The 12,189-nt window shown below is 46.7% G+C and overlaps 1 protein-coding gene across 6 annotated transcripts in view; it reads right to left on the bottom strand.

The window, feature by feature from the left end:
• Nucleotides 1-12,189, bottom strand: part of LOC142579011 (uncharacterized) — a 465,789-nt gene that overhangs the window by 21,390 nt on the left and 432,210 nt on the right. For all 6 annotated transcript variants that reach the window (XM_075688787.1, XM_075688827.1, XM_075688796.1 and 3 more), the window contains 2 exons: nucleotides 11,160-11,192; nucleotides 2,476-2,547 (listed from right to left, as the gene is read on the bottom strand). In XM_075688787.1, the coding sequence (XP_075544902.1) occupies nucleotides 2,476-2,547; nucleotides 11,160-11,192 (105 nt within the window). The remainder of the gene's footprint in view (nucleotides 1-2,475; nucleotides 2,548-11,159; nucleotides 11,193-12,189) is intronic.

Genomic DNA, 12,189 nt, shown 5'->3' with positions numbered 1-12,189 from the left:
GGACGCAAGCAAGCAGGCACACATACACGCGTGAAGCGCCACGCACCAAAATCGAAAATCGTCCATAAAAATGCGCGTTCGGCTTAGCGAAGCACTACGCATTTGGCGTACATTTAGTTCCGCGCACGCCTGACATATGCTCAGGAGAGCGGGCGTAATGGAGAACTTTTGCCAAATTTGGTCAATCTTCTGTTATTACGCTGCCGTAACATAGTCATGCCACACTTTCCTACAGTCGCGTTCTATCGAAGAACATAATAGTAAGTTACAAATATATGCATCCGGTTTACATTAACCTGCTTTTTTTATACAAGGAACCAGTTGAGTTAAAGCGAATACGTGATCTCTTGCGGAAGACGCCTCAGTCACAACAAAGGAGAGAATCACGCCGCTTGCGTTTGTCTCGGTATGAATCGATCGTTCGAGGCCATTAAAAAAATTATAATAAGACGGCTATGCCACGAAGCGGAGTACATATAGACAACTGTCTCTGACTGTGCCAGCGTGTATACAAGCGTATAGACTTGGAAGAGATCAATTTTTAGATCACTTGTATAAGACGTACATACTTCCTGCACACATTTATTGATTGTTGCAGCTTCGCCATGGGAACAGCTCAATGGAACACTAACACACCAACCTCTCCAAGAGAAGTGGGACATCAAATGAACGTCAAGATGAAAGAAGGCATTCAAACTGAAATAAGCAATAATATCCGCACTGTCTGGCCGCGTGGTAAGGGCCGTGTAGGAGCAAGCTTTTATTTATTTATTTATTTATTTATTTATTTATTTATTGCAGTCTTTGGCATTTGTTACTATACTTCAGTTGACTTTATTACAGTGGGATGTACACCAATGGAACAAATTAATTAATTATTAGTTGACAGTGGGCAACGTTCCAGAAAAGTACAGGCGCCGCGAGGGCCGGGGTAGCGGAGGGTTCCAGTGTAATTTTGACCTACTGCGTTCTTAACATTTGCAAAAAATAAAGCTCTGCACTAGAGCGTTATTGCTTTATGTACTCATCGTAACGAGGCCGCCGCGGCCGAGAGTCGAACCCGCAACATAGTCCTCGGCGGTAGAGTGCCATAGACTTCTGAGCCATCGCGGCTTCTATGTGAACAACTTTGGAATGAACACAGTGCCAATAAGGCCTGGGGGTTCACTTTTCAAAGCCTCATATGGGTACTTTTGTCGCGGGTGTATAGATCAACGTGCGCTTGACTGGAATTTAGACTCAACCACATCACGTGCATATAAATCAGAAAGTTCCGTGTACGGTCCTCTTCCATGGTGTGAGGAAAATTACATTTGGAACGACAGAAAATTGGGCTAGCTAGCTGGTAGGGATTCATGTTAGAAAAGGTTAGGCGTGCAGACACGGACACTAGAAGTGGCCGGGAAACGAAACGCCGACTGTCAATTGAAAGGTCGCGCAGGGGCGGAAAAAAAGTAGACACAAAACGTATATGCGCATGCTGAGGAATGGCAGCTCCACCCGTCAAACTTGTCTGCGAAAGCTCAGGAGAGGCAACGCCTGTACCGTCAACCAGGGACACGCGTAGGCCTACGCGAAATATAACTATTTGGGCGTGATATGATCTACGCAGGGGAAATTACCTGTACTTACTGATTGAATTAGAGAAATGATAAATGAATGGAATTGAAAATGGATGAAAAAACAACTGTGTTTCTTCCCCTGTGTTTTCCTTGGTGTCTATGTTTGTTGGCTTCTTATGATATGATTAATAAAAATCCGGCCCCTCGGTTAACCCTCTTTTTTTCTCGTTCATTACATAACGAGGGTCTCGAATCCGGCAACATTGATGCCTTCAGGTAGCACGTGTGGGTTTATTGACCAGTTGCCTTCACACAAAAAGGTCACGTAATGACGCCTGCGGCAGAAAGGATGTTCCACATTTGCCGCCAAGGTCTGCGAGTGGTGGCGCTGGCTAACACTCTCAGGGTTCTACTAGGAAACATAAATACCCAAGAAAGTTGATGGGGAAACGGCGCCGCGGTAGCTCAATAGGTTAGAGCATTGCACACGTAATGCGAAACACGTGGGATCGTTCCCCACCTGCGGCAAGTTGTTTTTTCATCCATTTTCAATTCCATTCATTTATAATTTCTTTAATTCACTTAGTAAGTACAAGTAATTTCCCTGTGTTTTCCTTGGTGTCTATGTTTGTTGACTTCTTATGATATGCCTGAGGGAGACTTTTAGGGACTATGTTAAGTTAAACGATTCCGGACTAAACGTTATGCTTAGACCCTGGATGAGAACACGAATTAAATATCTTATGTAGTCGCGAGGTCATAGCATAGCGTGCACCACGTATAGGCGACGGAATAATGAAATCTTGGACACACGCGTAGTATCGCCTTGAAATGTGCGGTAACCGAGCCAGTTTGGCGTATAACAACAGCAAGTAAGCATAAGTAGCGCAGCTAGCATTTGAGAATGTCTTACCTGCTCGCCCTTCTGACCGTCGATGCCTTTGTCGCCTTTGATGCCGGGAGGGCCTGGGAATCCTGGTGCTCCCTATGTAGCAAGGGTGAACAGGAAAAAAAAAATAAAGAAAGAAAAGAAAAAAGCGCGATGGAAACAAATTGTATAAAGCTAGCGATTCGCGAAGGAAGCAACTTTAAAAGGTGTTTCAAAGTGAGTGAGTGAGTGAGTGAGTGAGTGAGTGAGTGAGTGAGTGAGTGAGTGAGTGAGTGAGTGAGTGAGTGAGTCAATCGTTCTCACAGGTTTGCGGGTACAGGTCTTTTTTTATAACAAGGCTCGTCACGTGATTTAATATAACAACGGCAAGCACGCGCCCGCGAAAAAATAAGGGACAAGACCTCGGATGTGGTGCGTGAAATGTATTTTGCTTATGTTTGCATGTGTTCCAGTTCAGCGCCTGTTTTGCGGTGGCTTGAACTCTATGGTTTCTCGGCACTCCATTAGTAATCACTAAAGAAATTCGCTACTGTACAGTGTGCACGCTGGTGCTATTGACTGCGCCCTACTTTTTTACATAGGTAAAGAAGAAAAATAAAAAGCTGGCTAATCTGTACTCGTGGTTTAGTGCAGCGAAGACCTGCTTTGTGCTGTTTCCTGGAATGGGGTGAAGACCTATGCGGATGACGAAAAGTGTATGATGCACGCCAATTCGGCAGGCTAACCGTGCACGTAGGCTTTTTTGAGGTCATCCAGGATGTACTGGCGAGGCGCTGCAGGCTCTACCGTTTCGACACCTCAACTGCACCAAACTACGAAGCTAACAGCTGGCGCACGCTAGAAAGATTATCCTTCTTTCATGCCTCTCGTATCACCGCTAGTGAACCGCATGCGTTGAAATTTGCCTTTAATATCAGTTATTTGAGTTCCATTGACAGTCTCCAGTAGTCGCTGCATCGAAAAGACTCATTGCCATTTGTGTGTCGCAGGCAGCTGTAAACGACAACTTCATTCAGCTTATTCACGAATCCCACTCGTCCTCCCTCAATCTTCTTGCCTCTAAGTGACTGCGCATGCAAATATGTCGCTTGAATGAGTCTCATGCGGTTAAAGCTCTTCTCCAGCGCATTCGGAAGCGGGCATAATCGCACGCTTTCTTAAAACCTAGCACTCCCCGCTTCTTTAGCCTTCAGTTTCCCCGAAAACGGGAGGGTTTGGAGTTCTTTAGTAGAATGAGAGCGTGTACGAAGTGCCTTATATCTGGGGCTGAAGCGCCTGAACAATGGTGCGTGAACACCTAGACAGAACGTGCGGCTAACCCATTGCTTTGAAATTGTCGGCTTGCAACGAAAGTGCGGCCATATCGTTCGGATATACACTGACGGCTCTGATGACAAATGAATGAATATACAGCCAGTGCAGCGGGGCTTTCAATTCCGACCCTGAAGGTTTCTTAGGCTGACGTACTCAAGCAGGTCGTGTCTTCTACGGCATGCCGATGCCATGCAAGCAGCCTTGAGGCAGTTGGATTCTTGCCAACCGCAAAATTTCAGACAGCAAGACGCAGTCAGGGTTACTGTTTACTGCAGACTCTTCAGAGTTTACTCAGCGGCCATTATGCCCACTAGAGGATCTGTGAAGCCTCGGCTGCGCCGCTATTTTTCAGTGGAGATGCCCCCACATGTCGGCTTGGTGCTCAATGAGGCTGCAGGCAGTGTGGCCTGCCCGGGTCGAGGCTCGACAAGGATGCTTATCAGAACGCTCGGAGGTTCAGAAAACGAGCTGTCATGTGCAGTTTCCGTTAATTGTAATCTGCACCTCAGCAACCTTGCGTGACATTGCAAAACTCAAGCCGCGCTTTGTCATATACGCACAGCGCTAGCGCGAACTCCAGTCCAGCATTGCGTTGCAAAACTGGAGTTATCTAGCTGTCGTGTATTGTTCTTAGGAATCTATGGTGATGTATAAATTTTTTTTCTGAGTACTCTAAGCTTGCTACAGGCCGTCTAGTGGATGGACTAGAGCGTAGAGCGGTACCTCCACACTAGCGCAAGTGACAGTGTTGCCACGAGGACACTAGACATTCATAGGGGGCAGCTGTTTGGCGCTCGCTTCTGACTTCTTTAGTGACCGAACAAGCGATGTCTCTGGCTGCGGCCAACGTTTCGAAAAACAAGGGGCTTGCCTTCGTCTTAACAAAGACAAGTCGCCTTGTCGAAACATTGGCTTCAGCCCGAGGCATCTCTTGTTCGACATCTGTTGATCTCGTCAAGTTTCCACCTTCCCGTGAGCCTCTGTGTTCATAGGAGTTCACGCTCCTTCGTGAGTGAGTGTTGAGCAGGCTGCCGGCGCGAAGTCGTTTGGGCAGAATTCTCCATTGTAACACTCGAGTTCAGGCTGGATGCCATCAGCTTTAGGACTGACCACCCAACAACATCGACATCTGCTGAACTAGCTGCTCTTCGCGCTGCACTTTGTTTCGTTAATCGGGAGCCACCTCGACAATGGTCAATCTTTAGCGACTCAAAGTCAGCCCTACAGTCCGTGCTATCAGCTCTGCGTCGCGGGCCATTCGAACAGCTCGTATTCGATATTAGATGCCTACTCTATACATTACAGGAGAAAGGAAACCACGTGACGTTTCAGTGGCTGCCAAGTCACTGCGGCGTCATAGGAAACGAAGACGCCGATAATGCCGCTCGGGCAGCTCTTGAAGACGCACAAGAAGAGGCCATACCACTTTCACGATCCGACGCAGCTAGCAGACTTCGAGTGCTTGCACAGGAGATCACGCTCTCTCTATGGCGCACACCAAACAGCCAGACCAACCGGAGCAACCGTCAATACCACCTGCCCGCTTTGATGCATCTCTATATGCCAACGGGACTCCGCCGAAGAGAGGCGACTCTGCTTTATCGCTTATGGCTAGGGGTGGCTTTCACGAAATGTTACTCATTTCGCATTGGAATGGCTAAACATTACTTTAGTTTTCTGCAGATTAATTTTTAGACCCAGCCTTCGGCGTTGCCTCTCCAGGTCAGTGAGCATGCATTGCAGTTGGTCCCCTGAGTTGCCTTGCTTAGTAACTCAGGGGACCAACTGCAATGCATGCTCACTGACCTGGAGAGGCAAAGCCGAAGGGTGGGTCTGAAAATTAATCTGCAGAAAACTAAAGTAATGTTTAGCAGTCTCGGAAAAGAACAGCAGTTTACGATAGGTAGTGAGGCACTGGAAGTGGTAAGGGAATACATCTACTTAGGACAGGTAGTGACTGCGGATCCGGATCATGAGACTGAAATAATCAGAAGAATAAGAATGGGCTGGGGTGCGTTTGGCAGGCATTCTCAGATCATGAACAGCAGGTTGCCATTATCCCTCAAGAGAAAAGTTTATAACAGCTGTGTCTTACCAGTATTCACGTACGGGGCAGAAACCTGGAGGCTTACGAAAAGGGTTCTACTTAAATTGAGGACGACGCAACGAGCTATGGAAAGAAGAATGATAGGTGTAACGTTAAGGGATAAGAAAAGAGCAGATTGGGTGAGGGAACAAACGCGAGTTAATGATATCTTAGTAAGAATCAAGAAAAAGAAATGGCCATGGGCAGGACACGTAATGAGGAGGGAAGATAACCGATGGTCATTAAGAGTTACGGAATGGATTCCAAGGGAAGGGAAGCGTAGCAGAGGGCGGCAGAAAGTTAGGTGGGCGAATGAGATTAAGACGTTTGCAGGGACAACATGGCCACAATTAGTACATGACCGGGGTAGTTGGAGAAGTATGGGAGAGGCCTTTGCCCTGCAGTGGGCATAACCAGGCTGATGATGATTATGGTGATGATGATGACTGGAATGGCCGACAACGCTCTCTGCAATGCCTGTCTTTGCGAGGAGACGCTGGAACACATTCTGTGCGACTGTCCTGAACATAATGTTCAGCGACAGTCCCTGGCATCCGTTCTAGCGCACCTTGACACTAGACCCTTATCCCTCGACACGATTTTCACATGCCACCGACAGAAGACATCGCAGCTGAAGGCGACGAAGGGACTACTTCGGTTTTTGAAAGAGACGGGATTGTACAAGCGGCTGTGACAGTGATATCACGTACCACGCCAGAGTGATGGACTCTAACGGACGATGTCTGTGTGCTGTGTTATGTGCTCTCTCTCTCCCTTCCCCATCTTTCATCCCCCCATCCCGCTCCCCTGTGTGGGGTAGCAAACCGGTTAAGCTAAACTGGTTAACCTCCCTGCCTTTCCTTCTCCACTTTTCCTTCCTTCCTTCCTACTTGAGAAATTGAACAAATCGAAAGATCCACGCGGTGGAGTGCATCTCATAAAATTATGAAATTAATTGAGCTAAGTTCGTGTTTTTTTTTGTAAGCAGAGTGCCAAAAATACAATGCTGTCGAGAGCGAGGGCGACGACCTTCACTGTCTACGCAATTTCTGGACCATCGCTGGGATAACTAAGTTGCGTTGCGAGCTATAATGTCCGAAAAGCCGGTGACTCTCACTGTTCGCACTCTGACGTATGATCGCAGAGTGACGCAATATAGTCTGCAAGTGTTTGCGCGCGACCGCAAATCAAGAGTCGAATTCACCAAGCTATTGATCGTCAGGGCTCTGTCATTGGCTCGCCGCCTCCTCTAACAGCACGTTCGTTACCACGACCTGTAAATGCAAGCCACTCTACCGTACTTGTTAATACGGGCACAAGGGGCCGTTACACTTTTTTTCGTTCGTTCTGAACTGTCTGTCATTGGTCAGTCGCCTAATATTAAGTCCAAATAGATAACACCTTTGAAATGCAGCTGAGATCGTTGAAATAGATGAGCAACATCGGACTGCCTTCTTGTAATATCTATCTCCGAGCAAGTGAAGCGGGTCACATAAAGATATGGACTTGAATTGATCAAGTCAAGAGTTCGACGAAGGTTCGTCTGGTCAGGTGTCACAGTGAAGCAATTATTGCGGTTTCTGACCAAGTCAAAGTGTAAAAAAAAATGAAGAAGGACGTTTCGGAGCCCCTATGGGCTTCTTGGACACTACTCAGGCTCCTTGCCATTTGGGTAGAGTGAGCTATATAAGCACAACCAAGAAAAGCAGCTGCACTGAGTTAGACAAGTCTACATGTCCAAATGTTGGCTCCTGGCTGAGGCTTCACTTGTTAGGCCACTGTTGTTCAGCACAACATGGGGTACCTCATGGTATGGCGTCCTGGATACCCTTGCGTTCCAACAGGATATTAAACATTATGACGTATCTGATGGAATGACGTTTATTTGGCCCGAGTGCTCGGCATCGAACCAGCAAAGGCACACACCCGCTGATGACGATCACACGGAACTGAAGATGAGGATCGATCAACAAAGGATGATGATGATAATACACAGATGAAGAAGACGAGCGTAATAAAAGCCCACATATATATTGTACGCGTTGTAGAGTCGAATATTAACGTGCGGGGATTTGCCGGTGGCTGCGTATTTTATTGGGAGGTTTGCAGTAGCAACTACCACCCAGTTGATCTAAACTCTTACCTTAAAAATATTGACTCATTTGTGCAAGACACAAGAAATGGTCAATAACAAAGACGTACTTCGTACTTCGTGTCACGCGTAAGAAGTTATCGTGTCCTTACAGCTCACGAAACTTCGATCGTCAGGATTCTGTCATTGGCTCGCCAACTTCTGTAACAGTACGTTCATCACCACGACATGCAGATGCGAGCCACTATGTCTATCTATATGCTCATCTTTTTTAATGATCTGAGCTATATTTCAACGATAATGTCTATTTCAACGTAATATCAGAGAAGGCGGCTGACCAGTTACAGTCTACAATGAACGAAAAAGAAAGAAAAACAACAGGGTCTTCGCCTTTACAAGGAAGCTGCTACCTAGAAATATATGAGAGTTACTGTCTAACTAATAGCCTGTATTAAATCATGCCCGTTGATAAAATCTGCACGGCCGGCTTTTCGCAAGCTGTTTCTGAAACACAAGTTACCTAGCGCTACTCCGTACAATATGCAGCATCGCAAGTGTAATAAGACCCGTGCTTGAATACGTTTGTGTAGTTTGGGACTCGTATACTGATGACAGGATCAATGAACTTGAACGAGTACGAAAAATCTATGGGCACTTTGCTGAGCTAAACTGCGATAGGCGAAAGCCTATCTATGACTGCCTCTGTTGCTGTTGTCTGAACTGTTCTGCGAACAGACGTCGCCATGGCCGCGAGCATGGGATGCAATCACAGCCATATGGCTGCAAGGTTTGTCGCCGATGTGCGCGCACTCCCGCGCTCATGTCCACGCTCTCCCACGTGCCCACTCGCACAGCGCTACTGGCATGACGCCTCCTCTCCTTGCTCCCCTTGCCGGTGATCCCCGCTTTCCTGCGTCCACCACGGACTGCGCCCGGACACTCATAAGCCACTAAAGGCTTACGCCTTAAAAAACCGGCATGCTCATTTGCTCTAGGTATTCCCGGTAAGGCTTTCCCCCTGAACTAATAAAAGCCAACTATGGAGCCCTAATCATTACGTAGAAAATCTCAGGGGCTAGAACTCGCCAGCTCCTCACTAACCAATTTGTTCTCCACCCAAATCAGTACCTGTAACTCGTACGAACGAGGCAGAACCACAACGTTAAGCTGCATCCCTTGCCACCATACTTCACCAGAACTGATACGGTAAAGTACTTCTTTTTCTCCCTACCCGCATGTGCCAAATGTTCACATTGTGTACCCTGTCTAATATTATCAACGTCTCCTTTCTTTGTCCACACTGTCTGGATCCGCTGTCCACACTGTCTGGATCCGCGTAGGGAAGTACGTAATAAAATGAAATAAAATAAAGTAAAATAAAATAAAGTAATATAAAATAGGTCTGGCGTCAAGATACCTCAGCCCCTGTGCTTACGAATCGCTCAAGCTTGCGAACTGCTTCGTAAACACGAACCAAGACTTCGTTTTTGATTGACCACAGCCACATGTGCCAAACCTGCGAGACCCCAATATCTCGTCCGAAACTCAGGTTTCGTCCCTGCCAGCAAAGTTGGCGACGTTTGTTTCTTGATATGTGATTTAGAAAGCTGTCTGGCGCCAGCATTAAGCAGCAATATCATCGTTGCGTGGTGCGTAAACTCAGCTCAGAAAGTGAACGGTGTCCGCGCACAGCTTCCCCTTCCGCGTCATTCTTAGCCAGCAAACAAACCGCCGAAAGCGAGCGATCGTTTTCCTTCACGTGGGAGTAATGGCTACACCTATTTCCGAGTGGCGTGTACACATTCTCTCCGCACAAACGCAGAGAGACGTAGGTAAAGAATAGGGGAACAAACAAAAGAACAAGAAAAACAAGGCATACGAAAAACTAATCAGCGCTGAAGTGAATGAGATAATGGCCGGAACTTATCGTAGATGTGATGAACGTTTAGTGTGACGCTACGAATGCACTCACATACCACCCTAACGTTTCGTTTTTTTTCTCTCTGATAAGCACAATGTAGGGATTTTCAATGAAAACAAGCACACATTGTATTCGATAGATGGTCGCTAGCGCGTTCGAAAAACCTAGCGATCAGCACTCGCTTCTCTCGCTCTCTGGCCTGTCTTCGATTCGGTTCAGAAAGCAAACAGGCGTATTTGACGTGCCGTCGCACATACATGCTTTCTTGTGTTTGCGTGTTGCGCAGTTTTACTTCGTCGTTACTTTATTCGCGTAGCTGATGCGTTGCAATCATTCCTGACATGAGAGCCGCGCGTCAGAAGGAAATACTAAACACAAGAGGATTGACGAACTAACTGCTCGAAAAAAAGAAAAAGGTCTTGTGAGCATTGTGTCGATACTTAAAATGGGTTGATAAATAGCAAAATTCACTCTGTATTGACGGTGTGCCATTTCAGCTGACTTTATTTGTTGCTATACAGCGGTAGACTGTTGAACTTCGTTTCAACGCACGGTAAGGTAGTGACAGCTCCCACTAACTCATTATAAAGTGCCTCCTTTTATTTCCTTTCGCTCATTAGTAATTTTAATCACTCTTTTTTTTTCATAGCTTTCTTAGCGACGAATGAATGGTAGCCGAGTCTTAGTAGCCTGTTTTTTTTTTAATCTAAAGTCGTATAAGAAAGAACATATTAAGCACTGGCATTTGAAACATTCAAATTTGACATTGGCTTTGAAAGATTCGCTTGTTGTACGTTTTAACCACCGTATGAAACCACACACGCGCGCGCACACAAAGGAGTTGAACTCTCCTAGGCCTTCACCTCATCTGCCTCGTGAACAATATGATGTAAAACAGTTCCAGCTTACAAAAAGCAAGAAAAAGAAATTGCCTTACCTACAGAATAGCACATGCCCAAATCTAATTAGCGGCCATAGCTAATAACCCATAACACGTTTGAGCCACCTTATGAACTACGTCTAAAAAGAGAGGAGGAAAACACAGTTCAAGAGTCAAAATATCAAAATGTGTTTCATTGTGAATTGTGAAGCGTCGTTGATATTAACGACTATTTAGCGTGCGCGCTGCTTTACCTTTATCTCTCTTGTTTAAAGATCGCTTATAGCCAAACCGATGTTCTGTACACCGTCTGTTACACATGTTGTTTTTGTCGGGGAAGCAAAGAAAAAAAGCAAACTAAGGTGCTAGTCAAGCACAAGAAATCTACCGCTGCGATGAAAGCAGCGATACCCACCGGTATGCCTGGGGGACCCGGCGGCCCGATGACCTGCACAATCATCACAACGCATCGATCAGAATTCGATCTCCGTGCATATGCATGCGAGATGTATTCACGAGGCAGAAACAAAGAAACTACATCGAGGTTATTTCTGAGCGTTTTGGCGAAGTTACACTCTAGGGGGCGAAAGAACAAAACACAGTAGCTGTGCTTTCGCTCCCTCTGTTGGAGAGGCAAGCAGAGCGAGACGGATGGGGCTACAGCGACATCTGCGAACAGGCCGGCCTTGCGCGACTGTCTTTCATGATTGACCGGCATGAGGCTTAAATCGGCAATATCCATTAAAAGTGCACGCCAGGATCTCTGGTGGGCTCGCTATACCAGCCTGATGTGATCTCGAGCGTAGATAAGTTTACGACTTTAGTATCAAACCTATACACACTGGCTGTACGGCACTGTCTGGAGCGCCCAAGCGGATCGCAGTATACAGCAAAGAAACGGTTATCTGATGGCAGCTGTTCGGTTCAAGCAGCTGCGTTTCAAGATCGCCTTTTCTTTTGCACTGCAGCACAACGTACGACTGCTCTAAACAGAAGTGTGGCGACATACGCAAAAATATCACAGCCCTTACGTCGTCATGGCAGCATCATGATGCACCTTACGTACTGAGATGGCAACAGTGCAGTCAGAGGGATTCGCGGTGCCTTTGTCGCACTGACCCGAACTCGCCACGCTAACGGCTCTGCGGCCTCCACGATATATATTCTCTGTACACTAGATTCGCCCCGTATCCACCCGTAACCACAATTATATACAGAGCTTGGAAACAGTGGGCTGCATATTGTACTCGTGCTGTGTTGTTGGAGGTCGCTGGTTCGAGACGGTTTCATTCGGGCAACGCGATGTCAGAGGGTTTTCGCACCTCTAGCTGCTGTATGTCTATTATGTACTCGTAGCACAGCGAGAAGCGCGAGCAGTGGTAAATCGGACATAAGGCACAGCGCGCGCTGAGAAAAAGAAGCCCCTTCCCACATAACCGGTAGAT

The sequence above is a fragment of the Dermacentor variabilis genome, chromosome 1, assembly GCF_050947875.1.
Source record: "Dermacentor variabilis isolate Ectoservices chromosome 1, ASM5094787v1, whole genome shotgun sequence".
Taxonomy (NCBI): domain Eukaryota; kingdom Metazoa; phylum Arthropoda; class Arachnida; order Ixodida; family Ixodidae; genus Dermacentor; species Dermacentor variabilis.
Note: the sequence above shows the minus strand (reverse complement) of the source record. Positions and strands in the feature narration are given on the sequence as shown.